Below are 24,561 nucleotides of genomic sequence, written 5' to 3' on the forward strand. Positions count from 1 at the left end.
ACTGAGCATCGAGATGACCTATACCTGTTGATGAAAGATATCACTGCGTGTCGAGATGACCTATTCTGTTGATGTGAGATATCACTGTGTGTAGAGATGACCTATACCTGTTGCTGTAAGATATCACTGAGTGTCGAGATGACATATACTTGTTGATGTAAGATATCACTGAGTGTCGAGATGACTTATACCTGTTGATGTAATATATCACTGTGTGTTGAGATGACCTGTTGATGTAAGATATCACTGAGCATCGAGATGACCTATACCTGTTGATGAAAGATATCACTGCGTGTCGAGATGACCTATTCTGTTGATGTGAGATATCACTGTATGTAGAGATGACCTATACCTGTTGATGTAAGATATCACTGAGTGTCGAGTTGACTTATGCCTGTTGATGTAAGACATCACCGCGTGTCGAGATGACTTATACCTTTGTATGTAAGATATCACTGAGTGTTGAGGTGACCTATACCTTTTGATATCACTGAGCGTCTAGATGACCTAAACCTGTTGATGTGAGATATCATTGAGTGTAGAGATGACCTATACCTGTTGATGTAAGATATATCTGAGTGTTGAGATGACCTACACCTGTTGATATCACCTAGTGTCTAGATGACCTATACCTGTTGAGGTAAGATATCATTGAGTGTAGAGATGACCTATACCTCTTGATGTAAGATATATCTGAGTGTTGAGATGACCTATACCTGTTGATATCACCTAGTGTCTAGATGACCTATACCTGTTGAGGTAAGATATTACTGTATGTAGAGATGACGTATACCTGTTGATGTGAGATATCACTGAGTGTCGAGATGACCTATACCTGTTGATGTGAGATATCACTGAGTGTCGAGACGACCTATACCTGTTGATGTGAGATATATCACTGAATGCTGAGATGACATATACCTGTTGGTGTGATATATCACTGAGTGTTGAGATGACATATACCTGTTGATGTGAGATATCACTGAGTGTTGAGATGACATATACCTGTTGATGTAATATAACACTGAATGTTGAGATGACAGTCGGTCAGTGGAGATATATCACTGAGTGTCGAGATGACATATACCTGTTGGTGTGATATATCACTGAGTGTTGAGATGACATATACCTGTTGATGTGAGATATCACTGAGTGTTGAGATGATGTACCTTGTTGAGGTGTGATACATGTTGAATGTATGTACTCTGAGATATCCTGTTGAGCTTATATTACTTCCTAATAATAAGATGATATACCAATGTTGGAGTGCGATATCACTGTTAAGAGGAGGTACCATGTTGGATTTGATACCCTGTTGAAATGTAAAACTGTTGAGATGAGATATCCCGGTTGTTGAAATGTAAAACTGTTGAGATGAGATATCCCGGTTGTTGAAATGTAAAACTGTTGAGATGAGATATCCCAGTTGTTGAAATGTAAAACTGTTAACATGAGATATCCCGGTTGTTGAAATGTAAAACTGTTGAGATGAGATATCCCGGTTGTTGAAATGTAAAACTGTTGAGATGACATATCCCGGTTGTTGAAATGTAAAACTGTTGAGATGAGATATCCCGGTTGTTGAAATGTAAAACTGTTGAGATGAGATATCCCGGTTGTTGAAATGTAAAACTGTTGAGATGAGATATCCCTGTTAAATCTATGCACCCGCGTTATGATGGGGTATCGTTGATGTACTGCTGTGTCCATTAGCATGTGTGCCGGGTGTCACTGTAGGACAATCCTCATCTCAACACCATAAACACACAAACATTGATGTGTGCTACAGTGCTCCAACTGTTCTTGTGATCTCTTCTCGCCGTATTCTCACCCAAGCTGTTTGTTCTGTTCCAGTACTGTGCCCAGACAGAAGTGAGCAACAAACAGAAGTACCCGACCTTCGCCAGGACCAAGCCTACAGATTCCCAGATCTCCAAGAGTCTTGTGTCTATCCTGAAGCTGTTCAACTGGAACAAAGTGACTTTCCTCCACAGTAACAGGACGTCGTACGTCGATACTGCGGATACCATATGCAAGGTAGCAGTTCATGGTGTACATATTCCCAGTGGTATATTGAACATGCACTCACCTTGGGATCGACCACAACTGGAGCGGATGATCGATGTGGAGCAGATTGATGGTGTGGAGCGGATGTGAAGTGGATGGTGTGGAGTTCATTGGTGGTGTGGAGCGGATGTGGAGTGGATGGGTGGTGTGCAACTGTTTGGTGGTGTTGAATTGACGGGTGGTGTTGTGTGCTGTGGATGGGTGGTGTCGAATTGACGGGTCGTGTGGAATGGAAGGGTGGGTGGTGTTGAGTGGAGTGGATGGATGGGTGGTATTGAGTGGAGTGGATGTGTGGTGCCGAACAGATGGGTGTTGATGAGTGGAGAGGTGTAGTAAAACAGTAACCGTTCGGCAAACACAAAGACATCGCCTTTTTGGAAATTAGTTTCTTATTTATCAAACATATATCAAATAATGGCCCATTTTGGTTTCCTGGCCTGTTAGTGCGCCCAAGGAAGAATTGTTCTGCTGGGAGAATGTAGGTCTACCGATCACTTAAGAGATAGGGTTCCTCTGCTCACATATCTGTTTGCCGTGCGCGGGCTTCCAGATCGTGTCTTAGCACAGCCGTGATGAAGCGACACTATTAGGCCTAATGCGAAAGGTTCATGTTTGGACGGCAAAAACAACAGATACGGTGGTTTAGAAATAATTTGATTTAGTCACTGGGGGCCCATCTCGCTCATACTTGACTAACAGTCACTCATGCCATTCTCCACGGTAAATGACACTGTAATTGTCCATTAGAGCAAACTATTGCTGAAAGTGTGTTGACGGATCAACGTATAACGTCTTTGTCACGGCAGAGGGGAAGTTGCAGCAGAAGGCGTTCTGGCCACACCAGGAGTAGCCCCCCACCCACCCGAGATAATGGTGTTAGCGATATATATAGAGAATGAGAGGGAAGGGTAATAATGCGGTCCCTTATACCACTCGTTAAAGCTATTGGCGTGTAACGTGGCGGGTTGTGATCCACGAACCTCTACATGGTAACGAGCTGCATCAGTACTATTATGGTTCCATTATCGACACTGGCATTTGGGGAATAATCTATTTCAGATTATAAATTCCGTATTATTCAGTTTAGGTGACGGAGACAACTATTTTTGTAACACGATATTAATGTTGTTTCACTCCTCTGTTCTGACATGGGGTTTTCACGGCACAGACGCGACTTGTAGGACATCGCTGAACTTCCCGTTAACCAGTGAACTGGTGCTGACACAAAAGGTGATGTCGTCACGTGACACAGTCGTGAAGTCGTGCTACACAGAGAACTAAACATATTTGTGGAATGCGATTCAGAACATTAATTTACAAGCACATTACATGACATTGTTTTGGTCAGTCGCTGTAGGGTATCATACAGCGCTAGAGGCTGACGCCCCGTTCCAAACCCAAATTCACATCATACATTTGAGGGACAAACAAGTCGCTGTCACCACAAGTCAGATGAAGCTGTTCCTGGAGGTGACGTCACCGACGGATGTTGCTGACGGACAGGGAGCTACAGGAACGTTCACCTGAACCTCCTGGCGTCAGCTTACAACCTCTAGCGTGATAACTGTACATCTCGCGTAATAACAGTACATCTCGCGTAATAACTGTACATCTCGCGTAATCTTTCTACATCTACTGTGACCATGTCGTATCACACTGCCTTCAATATCAGTGACACCATTTCGTCTGAATAAAGAAAATTAATGCAAATTGTCTTAAAATATTATATCTATGCGTAAACGAAGAAGGTGCACGCTCCCGAATGCACATGTGTCATTTTGAATTCTGTCAGTACCGATCCGGGACGGAAGGGTTGGCGCTGGCGAGTCGAGGATGGCGCCGCAATTCCTTGTGCAGTACTGCCAGCTTAAGGCGTATCAAACACCTGTGATCGCTGGTTCTAATCCAACATTCACTTGATCTCATTTCTTGGTTTGTTTGCACCAACTGCATGTTCCTGAACTGTATCAGTCTATTACATCGGGCTTCCCTGTCGCATAGACGCCGTGATGTCACTCAACCTGTATCAGCCCATTACATCGGGCTTCCCTGTCGCATAGACGCCGTGATGTCACTCTAACTGTATCAGCCCATTACATCGGGCTTCCCTGTCGCATAGACGCCGTGATGTCACTCAAACTGTATCAGCCCATTTCATCGGGCTTCCCTGTCGCATAAACGTCGTGATGTCACTCAAACTGTATCAGCCCATTACATCGGGCTTCCCTGTCGCATAGACGCCGTGATGTCACTCAACCTGTATCAGCCCATTACATCGGGCTTCCCTGTCGCATAGACGCCGTGATGTCACTCTAACTGTATCAGCCCATTACATCGGGCTTCCCTGTCGCATAGACGCCGTGATGTCACTCAAACTGTATCAGCCCATTACATCGGGCTTCCCTGTCGCATAGACGTCGTGATGTCACTCAAACTGTATCAGCCCATTACATCGGGCTTCCCTGTCGCATAGACGCCGTGATGTCACTCAACCTGTATCAGCCCATTACATCGGGCTTCCCTGTCGCACAGACGCCGTGATGTCACTCTAACTGTATCAGCCCATTACATCGGGCTTCCCTGTCGCATAGACGTCGTGATGTCACTCAAACTGTATCAGCCCATTACATCGGGCTTCCCTGTCGCATAGACGCCGTGATGTCACTCAAACTGTATCAGCCCATTACATCGGGCTTCCCTGTCGCATAGACGCCGTGATGTCACTCAAACTGTATCAGCCCATTACATCGGGCTTCCCTGTCGCATAGACGCCGTGATGTCACTCAAACTGTATCAGCCCATTACATCGGGCTTCCCTGTCGCATAGACGCCGTGATGTCACTCTAACTGTATCAGCCCATTACATCGGGCTTCCCTGTCGCATAGACGCCGTGATGTCACTCTAACTGTATCAGCCCATTACATCGGGCTTCCCTGTCGCATAGACGCCGTGATGTCACTCAAACTGTATCAGCCCATTACATCGGGCTTCCCTGTCGCAAAGACGCCGTGATGTCACTCAACGCAGCAACGTGTAACTCACTCACAGCATTTATACTCTCCCTCTCTCTCTCTTCCCTTCCTCCTTCTCTCCTCCTCTCCCCCCCTCTCTCTCCCTCTCTCCTTCTGATCTCCCTCTCCTCTCCTCCCTCTCTCCCTGTCTCTGTCTCTCTCTCTCTCTCTCTCTCTCTCTGTCTCTCTGTCGTCTCTCTCTCTGTCTCTCTCTCTCTCTCCCTCTCTCTCTCCTCTCTCTCTCCCTCCTCTCTCTCCTCCTCTCCCTCTCTCTCCTCTCATCCTCCTCCTTCTCTCCCCTCCCTCTCTCAACCTCTCCCTCCTCTCTCTCATCCTCCCCTCTCCTCTCTCCTCCTCCTCCTTCTCTCCCTCTCCTCTCTCTCTCTCTCCTCCTCTCCTCTCTCTCTCTCTCTCCTCTCCTCCCTCCCTCCTCCTCTCCTCTCTCTCTCTCTCTCTCTCTCTCTCTCTCTCTCTCTCTCTCTCTCTCCCTCTCTCTCTCTCTCTCTCTCTCTCTCTCTCTCTCTCTCCAGAAACAGTCCAGTCAGCCAGCTGCCCTGCTCCCCCGGTCCCGCAACGTAATATCAACTGATACCTCGGTATATAACAGTGCATAGTTGTCTTTTGAGGCGAGAGAAATACTAAATTATTCAACACATGTTGCAATTCATTGTCATATCGATTGATTATTCAAAAGTTGCGGCAGTTATTTATGATCTTGTCAGAGATTGTAGTCTGATAGTGATACTCTAACCGTCGACTACCGTAAGTCTATGTTACGGTATAGGAGGTACGACAGTCGTAGTGCTACGATAGCTTTGTGAAACAGTGCCCTGGTAGCAGAGGATAAGTCGGGGTTAAAGGCATTCTCTTCCCACAGAGGTTACTCAAGTCATATCTTCCCACCATGACTTGTGTAACCTGTGTGGGAAGAGACTGGGATAAAGGCTGGATGGGAAGGAAAGGGGGTGGGGATGAGGCTAGGGAGGGGTGGCGAGGACGGGGCGACGGTACTTGCGGTGTTGTACTGAGAATTTGGGTAACGATGACAACAATGAGGCAACTCGACACTGAAGAAAGCGTGGTCCACAGTGCGACCTTATTACACCTCCCGACGAACACAGTGATCACACAGGGTAATCTGAGCGTCATTATCAGTGTCCCTGAATAACGACCTGCACTCTCGACCCGACGTAATGGCTGTACACAGTGTCATCACAGGGCACTCTCCTGTCGCGCGATCATTAACTCTCGTGTGTTAATTACAAGCGTTGTCTTAATTATAACAAACATCGCAGTGAACCGCAGTCATCTAGTGGTTCCCCCTCCCAGTCGGTCAGTGGTTACCCCTCCCATTCATCTAGGGGTTAGCCCTCCCAGTCATCTAGTGGTTCCCCCTCCCACTCAGTTAGTAGTTACCCCTCCCAGTCAGTGGTTACCCCTCCCAGTCATCTAGTGGTTAGCCCTCCCATTCAGTTAGTGGTTACCCCTCCCAGTCATCTAGTGGTTAGCCCTCCCATTCAGTTAGTGGTTACCCCTCCCAGTCATCTAGTGGTTACCCCTCCCGGTCAGTGGTTACCCCTCCCAGTCAATGGTTACCCCTCCCAGTCAATGGTTACCCCTCCCAGTCAATGGTTACCCCTCCCAGTCAATGGTTACCCCTCCCAGTCAATGGTTACCCCTCCCAGCCATCTAGTAGTTACCCCTCCCAGTCAATGGTTACCCCTCCCAGTCAATGGTTACCCCTCCCATTCAGTGGTTACCCCTCCCAGTCATCTAGTAGTTACCCCTCCCAGTCAATGGTTACTCCTGCCAGTCAGTGGTTACCCCTTCCCGCCATCTAGTAGTTACTCCTCCCATTCAGTTACCCCTCCCAGTCATCTAGTGGTTCCCCCTTCCAGTCATCTAGTAGTTACCCCTCCCATTCAGTGGTTACCTCTCCAATTCAGTGGTTACCCCTCCCAGTCAATGGTTACCCCTCCCAGTCATCTAGTAGTTACCCCTCCCAGTCAGTGGTTACCTCTCCCATTCAGTGGTTGCCAGGCCAAGAACAATAGAGCGTGACAGTGTAATTTTAAATTAACGATTTCTTGTGAAACATACTTAACTCATATTACTGTTTCCAAATATAGATCTTGTTTATCACGATTTAGGTTAAGTTCCCATAGTTTAGAAATTGAAAGAGGACGTTACTATAACATTCCCCGGGAACAAAGAACATGCAAAATGTGTAACTTAAACGTAATTGAAAATGAATATCACTTCTTACTTATCTGTCCAGCCTACATTGAATTAAGACGTAAATATCTTTTGTCGCAATTCTATGTTTTCCCCAGTATACTAAAATTCAATTCGTTGTTATCATCCAAAAATGAAGACATTTCCTTGAATACTGCTAAATATCTGTTTTATGCATTCGAAAAAAGGAAATCAATTTTGTCATATTAAGATTGTATATATTATACATGCTTTCATTGTTAACATTTTATTTCAAGTCTGCACCGATGAGGTGTTTTTGTACTCATAGGCCCGTGGCCTCATAGTATCAGAAATAAAGATTGATTGACAGTGTATGGGGACAGTCCTGTGTTCTGCTGAGTGTTGATGGTTACACCATTGCTGACTCACTGATTGATCTACATCTGACCACAACTGAAGCATGGAGTTTTCAATCAGGCTGTTTATTTTGATATTTTTTGGATCTCTTCTGACATATTGTTCGTCATTTCTTAAGAATGAAAACAAAGTTTCCAGAGCTAAAATTCCACTTGAAACACTTTATACCTTGAGAAGTCTGGGCATTTGTAGAGTTAAGAAAACACGCCATGGTTCCAGAGGAGCACAAAATAAATGGAATTCTTCAATTTCTACGGATATTCTCTCGACATACAAGAATTACAATCTTAACAAAGCACGAACAATTCATGATCTTATTGTGGATAGTAAATTAAATGTTTTGGCAATTACAGAAACCTGGTTAAAAAAGTGATGAAACTGATGCCTTGCCAATTAACAAACTTGTTCCAGATGGATACAAACTTACTCACGTACCCCGATCTAACAGGCGAGGTGGCGGCGTGGGTGTTGTGTATGATGATAGATTAAAAATGCGTCGTCTGACTGATGTTAGACACTTTGATTCATTCGAGTTTCTACCGATTCAGTTCGTAACTGAAAATCAGTGTGTAAATGTTATAGTGCTTTACAGGCCACCAAATTCTGGAAACATATTCTTTGATGATTTCTCGGCACTTTTGGATACACTGAACACAGTTAATGGAAAACTGTTAGTGTGTGGGGATTTCAATTTTCACATTGACAATCCTGAAGATGCTAACGCAAAACGTCTGCTCTATATCCTGGATACCCATGGTCTCATACAAGTTGTCAGTGAACCAACCCATTCTAGGGGCCATATTCTGGATCTGGTGATCGTCCGTGAGCAGGAACTGGACATAAAACACATGACCTTTGATCACTCAGTCAAGTCGGACCACACATGTATTATCTTTACTGTGAACATCAGAGTCAAGAAAAGATCGAGGAATGTTGTCACGTACCGGAAATGGAAAAACGTTGACATAGAGTCTCTCGGTGAAGATATATCAACAGCATGTGTCAGTTACCAAGGCATGTCTGTTTCTGACGCTGTGGACATGTACGATTCACTGCTCCGACATCTAGCGGACCAACATGCACCTGTCAAAACCTGTACCATCACAACCCATCCTGAGTCTCCATGGTATAATGATAACATCCGTGCTGCAAAGAGACAGAGGCGGAAGCTGGAACGTCAGTATAGGAGAACAAAATTGACCATCCACAAACAGATGCATAGTGAACAGTGTAATGCATTAGCATCACTGATTGAGGCTGCAAAATCAGACTTCTATAAAGATGCCATTAATACAGCTACTGGACAGAAGGAAGTGTTCAGAGTTGCCAACAGCTTGTTGTTTAAACGGAACTCTCTTGTTCTCCCATCTCACACATCTATTGATGAACTGGCTAATCGGTGTTCGGGCTTCTTCACTGACAAGATCAACATCATACGCCAATCCTTCAAATATCACCATGATGCCGCGAAAGTTCCAGTAATCACGAACTCCCTTCCTTTGTCCTCGTTTAGATCTGTGACGGAAGATGAAATGTCCAAACTTGTCTCCAAATGTCCAGCGAAATCATGAATGCTTGACCCATTACCAACGTGGGTCTTGAAACAAACCATTCAATCTCTTCTTCCTATCTGGACGTATATCACCAACAGTTCAACTGAAGACAGCAATTATCACTCCCCTCATAAAGAAGAAGAATCTCGATCACGAATTGTTAAAACACTACAGACCAATATCCAATTTGACATTCATTTCTTAAGCTGATTGAGCGCATTGTTGCTTCTCAATTCAGAGACCATATGAGCAGAAACAGCTTCTATGAAGAGTGCCAATCTGCCTACCGATCCTTCCACAGCACGGAAACTGCGTTGCTGAAGGTTCAGAACGACATCCTAAGAGGCAGACACCGATGGAGCGGTCATTCTAGTATTGCTGGATCTCTCAGCTGCTTTTGACACTGTTGACCATTCTGTGCTACTCTCTACCCTTGAAAACAGGTTCAATGTCAAAGATCTTGCATTAAGGTGGTTTGTCTCCTACTTAACAGACCGGAGGCAGGCAGTTGTCATCCAGGGTGAAAGGTCAGAGGCAACGTACTTGAAGTTTGGAGTGCCTCAGGGCTCCGTCCTAGGCCCCCTACTTTTCACATGCTACACATCTTCCCTCGGTGATATTGTAAGGTCCTACAACTTGAGTATGCACCTCTATGCTGATGACACGCAAGTCTGCTTATCCTTCAAGCCATGTGACGCATCTTCAACCAAGTTCTCATTTTCAAGAGTAGAAGAATGTGTTGATTGTATCAAGAGTTGGATGTCATCGAAATATCTTAAATTAAATGATGATAAAACTGAACTCATTGTGTTCCACCCTCTTCGACTTCAGAAAAAGCTTCTGCTTCCACAGTTTTGCATCGGTGAATCTGCAATAAAAATTCGGCCACATGTTCGCAATCTTGGTGTAATCTTTGACTCTGCCCTCAGCATGGAACCCCATGTTCGCAATGTCTGTCGCCAATGTTATTTCCATCTGCGCAACATTGGTTTGATCCGTCGATACTTGGATGTGAAATCTGCACAAGCTCTAGTTCAAGCATATGTAACATCCCGCTTGGATTATTGTAACTCTGCTGTCTGGTGTGCCAAAACAAGTCCTCTACAGGCTACAGAAGGCACAAAATTCAGCCGCACGATTGATCTGTCAAATTAAAAGGACTGAACACATCTCTCCTGCCCTCAAAACCCTACATTGGCTTCCAATTCGCTTCAGAATCGACTACAAAATCCTGCTCCTTGTTTTCAAGTGTCTAAACGGTCTAGCTCCAAAATACCTCTCGGATCTCCTTACACCATATCACCCAACTAGATCACTCCGCTCAAGGGACCAGTCTCTCCTTGAAATACCACAAACTAGAACTAAGTCATATGGGGACAGGTCTTTCTCTAGAGCAGGACCCTTCCTCTGGAACAATTTACCATCCATCCTTCGTTCCGAAACAGAACTGTCAAATTTTAAAAGTGGACTCAAGACGCACCTATTCACCTCTGCACATGGATAAAGTGGACTCAGATAGCGCTTTTGAGCAATTAGATTGATAAAAAGCGCTTTACAAATATTTGTATGTATGTATGTATGTATGTATGTATGTATGTATGTATGTATGTATGTATACCCCTCCCAGTCAGTAGTTACCCCTCCCAGTCATCTAGTAGTTACCCCTCGCAGTCAGTGGTTACCTCTCCCATTCAGTGGTTACCCCTCCCAGTCAATGGTTACCCCTCCCAGTCATCTAGTAGTTACCCCTCCCAGTCAGTGGTTACCTCTCCCATTCAGTGGTTACCCCTCCCAGTCAGTGATTACCCCTCCCATTCAGTGGTTACCCCTCCCAGTCAATGGTTACTCCTCCCAGTCATCTAGTAGTTACCCCTCCCATTCAGTGGTTACCTCTCCCATTCAGTAGTTACCCCTCCCAGTCAGTGATTACCCCTCCCATTCAGTGGTTACCCCTCCCAGTCAATGGTTACTCCTCCCAGTCATCTAGTAGTTACCCCTCCCAGTCAGTGGTTACCTCTCCCATTCAGTAGTTACCCCTCCCAGTCAGTGATTACCCCTCCCATTCAGTGGTTACCCCTCCCAGTCAATGGTTACGCCTCCCAGTCATCTAGTAGTTACCCCTCCCATTCAGTGGTTACCTCTCCCATTCAGTAGTTACCCCTCCCAGTCAGTGGTTACCCCTCCCAGTCAGTGGTTACCCCTCCCAGTCATCTAGTAGTTACCCCTCGCAGTCAGTGGTTACCTTTCCCATTCAGTGGTTACCCCTCCCAGTCATCTAGTAGTTACCCCTCGCAGTCAGTGGTTACCTTTCCCATTCAGTAGTTACCCCTCCCAGTCATCTAGTAGTTACCCCTCCCAGTCAGTGGTTACCTCTCCCATTCAGTAGTTACCCCTCCCAGTCATCTAGTAGTTACCCCTCCCAGTCAGTGGTTACCTCTCCCATTCAGTGGTTACCGGTCTCAATCACTTGGTTGTTTCCGCAGTCAGTTGGCTGTTTCCTCTCCCAGTCAGCTAACGGTTATGCTCATCAGTTACCCGTGAATGATATATAGGTGTTTGTAACCTTGTCCGACATCCTACTTCTGTCAAGAGTATTCCGATATCGCCGTATCGTTAATTACATTACATTATGCACTGCACATTCACACCCTGGGGACTGGCTTTGAGCAGCTGGCGCCGCTCACTGAGATACAGCTAATACCAAACCTGACTTCTCTTCATGGTACTGTCCTGAATTAAGACTGGCCCGTAGATGCCAGATCTATCTCTATGTCTATCTGCATGTCTGTGTATATCTATCTGTATGTCTCTCTATGCCTATCTGTATGCCTTTCTGTCTATCTGTATGCCTGCGTATATCTATCCTTGTATTTGTGAGTGTCTTTTCGTGAATGAGATGTGTGCGATCGTAAATGTTTGAGTGTGTGCATGCGTGTGTGCCTGTGTGTGGCCAGAAGGTTCGCAGTCCCTACTGTATGTATTTGGTTGGTTGGTACTATATATAGTTGGTTGGTTGTTACTATACTGAAAAACATTAGAAACGCACCACCCATATAATACGAAATATCCCCGTCAGACTGAAATGTACCCGTGATATCTAAGCGTCGTCGGTGCATTTTAATGTGGAGCGTTTCTAATGTTGTTCAGCATATATATAGTTGGTTGGTTGTTACTATATATAGTTGGTTGGTTGTTACTATATATAGTTGGTTGGTTGTTACTATATATAGTTGGTTGGTTGTTACTATATATAGTTGGCTGGATGTTACTATATATAGTTGGTTGGTTGTTACTGTATATAGTTGGTTGGTTGTTACTATATATAGTTGGTTAGTTGTTACTATATATAGTTGGTTGGTTGTTACTATATATAGTTGGTTAGTTGTCACTATATATAGTTGATTGGTTGTTACTATATATAGTTGGTTGGTTGTTACTATACATAGTTGGTTAGTTGTTACTATACATATTTGGTTAGTTGTTACTATACATAGTTGGTTCGTTGTTACTATATATAGTTGGTTGGTTGTTACTATATATAGTTGGTTAGTTGTTACTATATATAGTTGGTTGGTTGTTACTATATATAGTTGGTTAGTTGTTACTATATATAGTTGGTTAGTTGTAACTATATATAGTTGGTTAGTTGTTACTATATAAAGTTGGTTAGTTGTTACTATATATAGTTGGTTAGTTGTTACTATATATAGTTGGTTAGTTGTTACTATATATAGTTGGTTAGTTGTTACTATATATAGTTGGTTAGTTGTTACTATATATAGTTGGTTAGTTGTTACTATATATAGTTGGTTAGTTGTTACTATATATAGTTGGTAAGTTGTTACTATATATAGTTGGTTAGTTGTTACTATATATAGTTGGTTGGTTGTTACTGTATAAAGCTGGTTGGTTGTTACTATAAATAGTTGGTTGGTTGTTACTATATATAGTTGGTTAGTTGTTACTATATATAGTTGGTTAGTTGTTACTATATATAGTTGGTTAGTTGTTACTATATATAGTTGGTTAGTTGTTACTATATATAGTTGGTTGGTTGTTACTGTATATAGTTGGTTGGTTGTTACGATAAATAGTTGGGTGGTTGTTACTATATATAGTTGGTTAGTTGTTACCATATATAGTTGGTTGGTTGTTACTGTATTTAGTTGGTTGGTTGTTACTATATATAGTTGGGTGGTTGTTATTATATATAGTTGGTTAGTTGTTACTATACATAGTTGGCTGGTTGTTACTGTATATAGTTGGTTGGTTGTTACTATATATAGTTGGTTAGTTGTTACTATACATAGTTGGTTATTTGTTACTGTATATAGTTGGTTGGTTGTTACTGTATACAGTTGGTTGGTTGTTACTATATATAGATGGTTAGTTGTTACTATATATAGTTGGTTAGTTGTTACTATATCTAGTTGGTTAGTTGTTACTATATATATATGGTTAGTTGTTACTATATATAGTTGGTTAGTTGTCACTATATATAGTTGGTTAGTTGTTACTATATATAGTTGGTTGGTTGTTACTATACATAGTTGGTTGGTTGTTACTATACATATTTGTTTGGTTGTTACTATACATAGCTGGTTGGTTCTTACTATATATAGTTGGTTAGTTGTTACTATATATAGTTGGTTGGTTGTTACTGTATTTAGTTGGTTGGTTGTTACTATATATAGTTGGGTGGTTGTTATTATATATAGTTGGTTAGTTGTTACTATATATAGTTGGTTATTTGTTACTGTATATAGTTGGTTGGTTGTTACTGTATATAGTTGGTTGGTTGTTACTTTACATATATGGTTAGTTGTTACTATATATAGTTGGTCGGTTGTTACTATATCTAGTTGGTTAGTTGTTACTATATATATATGGTTAGTTGTTACTATATATAGTTGGTTAGTTGTCACTATATATAGTTGGTTAGTTGTTACTATATATAGTTGGTTGGTTGTTACTATACATAGTTGGTTGGTTGTTACTATACATATTTGTTTGGTTGTTACTATACATAGCTGGTTGGTTGTTACTATATATAGTTGGTTGGTTGTTACTATATATAGTTGGTTAGTTGTTACTACATATAGTTGGTTGGTTGTTACTATATATAGTTGGTTGGTTGTTACTATATATAGTTGGTTGAATGTTACTATACATAGTTGGTTGGTTGTTACTGTATATAGTTGGTCGGTTGTTACTATATATAGTTGGTTAGTTGTTACTATATATAGTTGGTTAGTTGTTACTATATATAGTTGGTTGGTAATCACTATATAAAGTTGATTGGTTGTTACTATATATAGTTGGTTGGTTGTTACTATATATATTTGGTTGGTTGTTACTATATATAGTTGGTTTGTTGTTACTATAAATAGTTGGTTGGTTGTTACTATATATAGCTGGTTAGTTGTTACTATATATAGTTGGTTGGATATTACTATATATAGTTGGTTGGTTGTGGCTATATATAGTTGGTTAGTTGTTACTATATATAGTTGGTTGGTTGTTACTATATATAGTTGGTTAGTTGTTACTATATATAGTTGGTTAGTTGTTACTATAAATAGTTGGTTGGTTGTTACTATATATAGTTGGTTCGTTGTTGCTATATATAGTTAGTTGGTTGGTTGTTACTATATATAGTTAGTTGGTTGTTACTATATATATTGGTTGGTTGTTACTATATATAGTTGGTTATTGTTACTATATATAGTTGGTTGGATGTTACTTTATATAGTTGGTTAGTTGTCACTATATATAGTTGGTTAGTTGTTACTATATATAGTTGGTTGGTTGTTACTATATATAGTTGGTTGGTTGTTACTATACATATTTGTTTGGTTGTTACTATACATAGCTGGTTGGTTGTTACTATATATAGTTGGTTAGTTGTTACTATATATAGTTGGTTGGTTGTTACTGTATTTAGTTGGTTGGTTGTTACCATATATAGTTAGTGGGTTGTTATTATATATAGTTGGTTAGTTGTTACTATATACAGTTGGCTGGTTGTTACTGTATATAGTTGGTTGGTTGTTACTATATATAGTTGGTTAGTTGTTACTATATATAGTTGGTTATTTGTTACTATATATAGTTGGTTGGTTGTTACTGTATATAGTTTGTTGGTTGTTACTATATATATATGGTTAGTTGTTACTATATATAGTTGGTCGGTTGTTACTATATCTGGTTGGTTAGTTGTTACTATATATATATGGTTAGTTGTTACTATATATAGTTGATTAGTTGTCACTATATATAGTTGGTTAGTTGTTACTATATATAGTTGGTTGGTTGTTACTATACATGGTTGGTTGTTACTATACATATTTGTTTGGTTGTTACTATACATAGCTGGTTGGTTGTTACTATATATAGTTGGTTGGTTGTTACTATATATAGTTGGTTAGTTGTTACTACATATAGTTGGTTGGTTGTTACTATATATAGTTGGTTGGTTGTCACTATATAAAGTTGGTTGGTTGTTACTATTTATAGTTGGTTGGTTGTTACAATATATATTTGGTTGGTTGTTACTATATATAGTTGGTTGGTTGTTACTATAAATAGTTATTGGTTGTTACTCTATATAGCTGGTTAGTTGTTACTATATATAGTTGGTTTGATATTACTATATATAGTTGATTGGTTGTTACTATATATAGTTGGTCAGTTGTTGTTATATATATAGTTGGTTAGTTGTTACTATATATAGTTGGTTGGTTGTTACTGTATTTAGTTGGTTGGTTGTTACTATATATAGTTGGGTGGTTGTTATTATATATAGTTGGTTAGTTGTTACTATATATAGTTGGTTATTTGTTACTGTATATAGTTGGTTGGTTGTTACTGTATATAGTTGGTTGGTTGTTACTTTACATATATGGTTAGTTGTTACTATATATAGTTGGTCGGTTGTTACTATATCTAGTTGGTTAGTTGTTACTATATATATATGGTTAGTTGTTACTATATATAGTTGGTTAGTTGTCACTATATATAGTTGGTTAGTTGTTACTATATATAGTTGGTTCGTTGTTACTATACATAGTTGGTTGGTTGTTACTATACATATTTGTTTGGTTGTTACTATACATAGCTGGTTGGTTGTTACTATATATAGTTGGTTGGTTGTTACTATATATAGTTGGTTAGTTGTTACTACATATAGTTGGTTGGTTGTTACTATATATAGTTGGTTGGTTGTTACTATATATAGTTGGTTGAATGTTACTATACATAGTTGGTTGGTTGTTACTGTATATAGTTGGTCGGTTGTTACTATATATAGTTGGTTAGTTGTTACTATATATAGTTGGTTAGTTGTTACTATATATAGTTGGTTGGTAATCACTATATAAAGTTGGTTGGTTGTTACTATATATAGTTGGTTGGTTGTTACTATATATAGTTGGTTGGTTGTTACTATATATAGTTGGTTTGTTGTTACTATAAATAGTTGGTTGGTTGTTACCATATATAGCTGGTTAGTTGTTACTATATATAGTTGGTTGGATATTACTATATATAGTTGGTTGGTTGTTACTATATATAGTTGGTTAGTTGTTACTATATATAGTTGGTTGGTTGTTACTATATATAGTTGGTTAGTTGTTACTATATATAGTTGGTTAGTTGTTACTATAAATAGTTGGTTGGTTGTTACTATATATAGTTGGTCTGTTGTTGCTATATATAGTTGGTTATTGTTACTATATATAGTTGGTTGGTTGTTACTATATATAGTTGGTTATTGTTACTATATATAGTTGGTTGGTTGTTACTATATATAGTTGGTTGGTTGTTACTGTATTTAGTTGGTTGGTTGTTACTATATATAGTTGGGAGGTTGTTATTATATATAGTTGGTTAGTTGTTACTATATATAGTTGGTTATTTGTTACTGTATATAGTTGGTTGGTTGTTACTGTATATAGTTGGTTGGTTGTTACTTTACATATATGGTTAGTTGTTACTATATATAGTTGGTCGGTTGTTACTATATCTAGTTGGTTAGTTGTTACTATATATATATATGGTTAGTTGTTACTATATATAGTTGGTTAGTTGTCACTATATATAGTTGGTTAGTTGTTACTATATATAGTTGGTTCGTTGTTACTATACATAGTTGGTTGGTTGTTACTATACATATTTGTTTGGTTGTTACTATACATAGCTGGTTGGTTGTTACTATATATAGTTGGTTGGTTGTTACTATATATAGTTGGTTAGTTGTTACTACATATAGTTGGTTGGTTGTTACTATATATAGTTGGTTGGTTGTTACTATATATAGTTGGTTGAATGTTACTATACATAGTTGGTTGGTTGTTACTGTATATAGTTGGTCGGTTGTTACTATATATAGTTGGTTAGTTGTTACTATATATAGTTGGTTAGTTGTTACTATATATAGTTATTGGTAATCACTATATAAAGTTGGTTGGTTGTTACTATATATAGTTGGTTATTGTTACTATATATAGTTGGTTGGTTGTTACTATATATAGTTGGTTTGTTGTTACTATAAATAGTTGGTTGGTTGTTACTATATATATTGGTTAGTTGTTACTATATATAGTTGGTTGATATTACTATATATAGTTGGTTATTGTTACTATATATAGTTGGTTAGTTGTTACTATATATAGTTGGTTGGTTGTTACTATATATAGTTGGTTAGTTGTTACTATATATAGTTGGTTAGTTGTTACTATAAATAGTTGGTTGGTTGTTACTATATATAGTTGGTTCGTTGTTGCTATATATAGTTGGTTGGTTGTTACTATATATAGTTGGTTGGTTGTTACTATATATAGTTGGTTGGTTGTTACTATATATAGTTGGTTGGTTGTTACTATATATAGTTGGTTGGATGTTACTTTATATAGTTGGTTAGTTGTCACTATATATATAGTTGGTTAGTTGTTACCATATATAGTTGGTTGGTTGTTACTATACATAGTTGGTTGGTTGTTACTATACATATTTGTTTGATTGTTACTATACATAGCTGGTTGGTTGTTACTATATATAGTTGGTTAGTTGTTACTATATATAGTTGGTTGGTTGTTACTGTATTTAGTTGGTTGGTTGTTACTATATATAGTTGGGTGGTTGTTATTATATATAGTTGGTTAGTTGTTACTATATACAGTTGACTGGTTGTTACTATACATGGTTGGTTGTTACTATACATATTTGTTTGGTTGTTACTATACATAGCTGGTTGGTTGTTACTATATATAGTTGGTTGGTTGTTACTATATATAGTTGGTTAGTTGTTACTACATATAGTTGGTTGGTTGTTACTATATATAGTTGGTTGGTTGTCACTATATAAAGTTGGTTGGTTGTTACTATTTATAGTTGGTTGGTTGTTACAATATATATTTGGTTGGTTGTTACTATATATAGTTGGTTGGTTGTTACTATAAATAGTTGGTTGGTTGTTACTCTATATAGCTGGTTAGTTGTTACTATATATAGTTGGTTGGATATTACTATATATAGTTGATTGGTTGTTACTATATATAGTTGGTCGGTTGTTATTATATATAGTTGGTTAGTTGTTACTATATATAGTTGGTTGGTTGTTACTGTATTTAGTTGGTTGGTTGTTACTATATATAGTTGGGTGGTTGTTATTATATATAGTTGGTTAGTTGTTACTATATATAGTTGGTTATTTGTTACTGTATATAGTTGGTTGGTTGTTACTGTATATAGTTGGTTGGTTGTTACTTTACATATATGGTTAGTTGTTACTATATATAGTTGGTCGGTTGTTACTATATCTAGTTGGTTAGTTGTTACTATATATATATGGTTAGTTGTTACTATATATAGTTGGTTAGTTGTCACTATATATAGTTGGTTAGTTGTTACTATATATAGTTGGTCTCGTTGTTACTATACATAGTTGGTTGGTTGTTACTATACATATTTGTTTGGTTGTTACTATACATAGCTGGTTGGTTGTTACTATATATAGTTGGTTGGTTGTTACTATATATAGTTGGTTAGTTGTTACTACATATAGTTGGTTGGTTGTTACTATATATAGTTGGTTGGTTGTTACTATATATAGTTGGTTGAATGTTACTATACATAGTTGGTTGGTTGTTACTGTATATAGTTGGTCGGTTGTTACTATATATAGTTGGTTAGTTGTTACTATATATAGTTGGTTAGTTGTTACTATATATAGTTGGTTGGTAATCACTATATAAAGTTGGTTGGTTGTTACTATATATAGTTGGTTGGTTGTTACTATATATAGTTGGTTGGTTGTTACTATATATAGTTGGTTTGTTGTTACTATAAATAGTTGGTTGGTTGTTACCATATATAGCTGGTTAGTTGTTACTATATATAGTTGGTTGGATATTACTATATATAGTTGGTTGGTTGTTACTATATATAGTTGGTTAGTTGTTACTATATATAGTTGGTTGGTTGTTACTATATATAGTTGGTTAGTTGTTACTATATATAGTTGGTTAGTTGTTACTATAAATAGTTGGTTGGTTGTTACTATATATAGTTGGTTCGTTGTTGCTATATATAGTTGGTTGGTTGTTACTATATATAGTTGGTTGGTTGTTACTATATATAGTTGGTTGGTTGTTACTATATATAGTTGGTTGGTTGTTACTATATATAGTTGGTTGGTTGTTACTGTATTTAGTTGGTTGGTTGTTACTATATATAGTTGGGAGGTTGTTATTATATATAGTTGGTTAGTTGTTACTATATATAGTTGGTTATTTGTTACTGTATATAGTTGGTTGGTTGTTACTGTATATAGTTGGTTGGTTGTTACTTTACATATATGGTTAGTTGTTACTATATATAGTTGGTCGGTTGTTACTATATCTAGTTGGTTAGTTGTTACTATATATATATGGTTAGTTGTTACTATATATAGTTGGTTAGTTGTCACTATATATAGTTGGTTAGTTGTTACTATATATAGTTGGTTCGTTGTTACTATACATAGTTGGTTGGTTGTTACTATACATATTTGTTTGGTTGTTACTATACATAGCTGGTTGGTTGTTACTATATATAGTTGGTTGGTTGTTACTATATATAGTTGGTTAGTTGTTACTACATATAGTTGGTTGGTTGTTACTATATATAGTTGGTTGGTTGTTACTATATATAGTTGGTTGAATGTTACTATACATAGTTGGTTGGTTGTTACTGTATATAGTTGGTCGGTTGTTACTATATATAGTTGGTTAGTTGTTACTATATATAGTTGGTTAGTTGTTACTATATATATATATTGGTTGGTAATCACTATATAAAGTTGGTTGGTTGTTACTATATATAGTTGGTTGGTTGTTACTATATATAGTTGGTTGGTTGTTACTATATATAGTTGGTTTGTTGTTACTATAAATAGTTGGTTGGTTGTTACTATATATAGCTGGTTAGTTGTTACTATATATAGTTGGTTGGATATTACTATATATAGTTGGTTGGTTGTTACTATATATAGTTGGTTAGTTGTTACTATATATAGTTGGTTGGTTGTTACTATATATAGTTGGTTAGTTGTTACTATATATAGTTGGTTAGTTGTTACTATAAATAGTTGGTTGGTTGTTACTATATATAGTTGGTTCGTTGTTGCTATATATAGTTGGTTGGTTGTTACTATATATAGTTGGTTGGTTGTTACTATATATAGTTGGTTGGTTGTTACTATATATAGTTGGTTGGTTGTTACTATATATAGTTGGTTGGATGTTACTTTATATAGTTGGTTAGTTGTCACTATATATAGTTGGTTAGTTGTTACCATATATAGTTGGTTGGTTGTTACTATACATAGTTGGTTGGTTGTTACTATACATATTTGTTTGGTTGTTACTATACATAGCTGGTTGGTTGTTACTATATATAGTTGGTTAGTTGTTACTATATATAGTTGGTTGGTTGTTACTGTATTTAGTTGGTTGGTTGTTACTATATATAGTTGGGTGGTTGTTATTATATATAGTTGGTTAGTTGTTACTATATACAGTTGGCTGGTTGTTACTGTATATAGTTGGTTGGTTGTTACTATATATAGTTGGTTAGTTGTTACTATATATAGTTGGTTATTTGTTACTATATATAGTTGGTTGGTTGTTACTGTATATAGTTTGTAGGTTGTTACTATATATATATGGTTAGTTGTTACTATATATAGTTGGTCGGTTGTTACTATATCTGGTTGGTTAGTTGTTACTATATATATATGGTTAGTTGTTACTATATATAGTTGGTTAGTTGTCACTATATATAGTTGGTTAGTTGTTACTATATATAGTTGGTTGGTTGTTACTATACATGGTTGGTTGTTACTATACATATTTGTTTGGTTGTTACTATACATAGCTGGTTGGTTGTTACTATATATTGTTGGTTGGTTGTTACTATATATAGTTGGTTAGTTGTTACTACATATAGTTGGTTGGTTGTTACTATATATAGTTGGTTGGTTGTTACTATATATAGTTGGTTGAATGTTACTATACATAGTTGGTTGGTTGTTACTGTATATAGTTGGTCGGTTGTTACTATATATAGTTGGTTAGTTGTTACTATATATAGTTGGTTGGTTGTTACTATATATAGTTGGTTGGTTGTCACTATATAAAGTTGGTTGGTTGTTACTATTTATAGTTGGTTGGTTGTTACAATATATATTTGGTTGGTTGTTACTATATATAGTTGGTTGGTTGTTACTATAAATAGTTGGTTGGTTGTTACTCTATATAGCTGGTTAGTTGTTACTATATATAGTTGGTTGGATATTACTATATATAGTTGGTTGGTTGTTACTATATATAGTTGGTCGGTTGTTATTATATATAGTTGGTTAGTTGTTACTATATATAGTTGGTTAGTTGTTACTATATATAGTTGGTTAGTTGTTACTATATATAGTTGGTTGGTTGTTACCATATATAGTTGGTTAGTTGTCACTATATATAGTTGATTGGTTGTTACTATATATAGTTGGTTAGTTGTTACTATACATAGGTGGTTGGTTGTTACTATACATATTTGGTTGGTTGTTACTATACATAGTTGGTTTTTTTGTTACTATATATAGTTGGTTGGTTGTTACTATATATAGTTGGTTAGTTGTTACTATATATAGTTGGTTGGTTGTTACTATATATAGTTGGTTGGTTGTTACTATATATGGTTGGTTAGTTGTAACTATATATAGTTGGTTAGTTGTTACTATATAAAGTTGGTTAGTTATTACTATATATAGTTGGTTAGTTGTTACTATATATAGTTGGTTAGTTGTTACTATATATAGTTGGTTAGTTGTTACTATATATAGTTGGTTAGTTGTTACTATATATAGTTGGTTAGTTGTTACTATAAATAGTTGGTTAGTTGTTACTATATATACCTGGTTAGTTGTTACTATATATAGTTGGTTGGTTGTTACTGTATATAGTTGGTTGGTTGTTACTATAAATAGTTGGGTGGTTGTTACTATATATAGTTGGTTAGTTGTTACTATATATAGTTGGTTTGTTGTTACTGTATTTAGTTGGTTGGTTCTTACTATATATAGTTGGGTGGTTGTTATTATATATAGTTGGTTAGTTGTTACTATATATAGTTGGCTGGTTGTTACTGTATATAGTTGGTTGGTTGTTACTATATATAGTTGGTTATTTGTTACTATATATAGTTGGTTATTTGTTACTGTATATAGTTGGTTGGTTGTTACTGTATATAGTTGATTGGTTGTTAGTTTATATAGTTGGTTGGTTGTTACTGTATATAGTTGGTTGGTTGTTACTATATCTAGTTGGTTAGTTGTTAATATATATAGTTGGTTGGTTGTTACTATATATAGTTGGTTGGTTGTTACTATATATATATGGTTAGTTGTTACTGTATATAGTTGGTCGGTTGTTACTATATCTAGTTGGTTAGTTGTTACTATATATATATGGTTAGTTGTTACTATATATATATGGTTAGTTGTTACTATATATAGTTGGTTGGTTGTTACTATATATAGTTGGTTGGTTGTTACTGTGGCGGCGGTCTGTAAATAATCGAATATGGACCAGACAATCTAGTAATCAACATAATGACCATCTATCTACGCAACTGCGATACAATGACATGTGCCAACAAAGTCAGTGAGTCTGACCACCTGATCCCGTTACACGCCTCTTGCGACAAGCATTGGTTGCTGAAACCCAGTTGTAACACGGTTACTCTGTATTGGAAGGTATTTTGCTGACTATTATAATAGGACATTATTGTATCGCACGTATCCACGCAACTAGTACACGTTAAAGGGGCTGATGGATGTTTCTGTATTGTATTTCTTACGTGTGATGTCCATTCCCTGGCCAAGCGAGCTGTGTAAGTAGAAGAGTTATATGCATCATGTTCCTACATCACTCATTTTCTAACAAACGTTATCATTTTTGGAATGTCAGTGTAACTTTCATGAAACAAATCTATGGAGGCATTCATAGCCATAAAAACAAACCAATGATTATATCGTTCTGCATACAAACAGCAACCACTCTTTGCAACGCAGTTCGATATCCTTCTCCGCATCAATCTCGCGCCTGCCAGTACGTGCTGTGGTCGACACCCACCGCCGCAACCCATAACTTACTCTCACTTTTAAATGCTCACGCCCCGTTTGGACACTAATTGGTCTGAAACAGTTCAAATTTTCTGATCAAATGCTTAATGCGAAACGAATTTATTGCGACTGTCGAAAATCTGAATCTTTATATGTGCGTGTTTTTTGTGTGGCATGATAAATGATTGAGTCTTGAAAATTCAATTCCTCCTCGCGCCTAGTGCACATGTTTGTCATATAATTCTATTTGCGGCAGCCCCAGGCTAGTGTTATGCGACACACTGACTGCCAATCACTTTTTCAGTTGCTGAAGGAGTACGGCATCAACGTGACGTTTCGCAGAGAATACATCAGCCCCTACTTCCACAAACACATGGAGAACCCTTTCGTCAAGATCGTGGCGGAGACCAAGACCGACACCAGAAGTAGGTGTCACGGTGTAGGGGTGTAGGTGTCACGGTGTAGGGGTGTAGGTGTCACGGTGTAGGGGTGTAGGTGTCACGTGTAGGTGTCACGGTGTAGGGGTGTAGGTGTCGGGGTGTAGGTGTCACGGTGTAGGGGTGTAGGTGTCACGGTGTAGGGGTGTAGGTGTCACGGTGTAGGGGTGTAGGTGTCACGGTGTAGGGGTGTAGGTGTCACGGTGTAGGGGTGTAGGTTTCA

General features: G+C 37.8%; 1 protein-coding gene across 1 annotated transcript in view; it reads left to right on the forward strand.

Annotated features, from left to right (window-relative positions):
- Window positions 1-24,561, forward strand: part of LOC124291553 (receptor-type guanylate cyclase Gyc76C-like) — a gene marked incomplete at its 3' end in the record, with an annotated part of 94,377 nt that overhangs the window by 50,573 nt on the left and 19,243 nt on the right. The window contains exons 2-3 of the mRNA XM_046728569.1: window positions 1,855-2,037; window positions 24,206-24,326. Of these exons, the coding sequence (XP_046584525.1) occupies window positions 1,855-2,037; window positions 24,206-24,326 (304 nt within the window). The remainder of the gene's footprint in view (window positions 1-1,854; window positions 2,038-24,205; window positions 24,327-24,561) is intronic.

This window comes from Haliotis rubra, unplaced genomic scaffold (genome assembly GCF_003918875.1).
Source record: "Haliotis rubra isolate DU_JTF1 unplaced genomic scaffold, ASM391887v1 Scf496, whole genome shotgun sequence".
NCBI lineage: Eukaryota > Metazoa > Mollusca > Gastropoda > Lepetellida > Haliotidae > Haliotis > Haliotis rubra.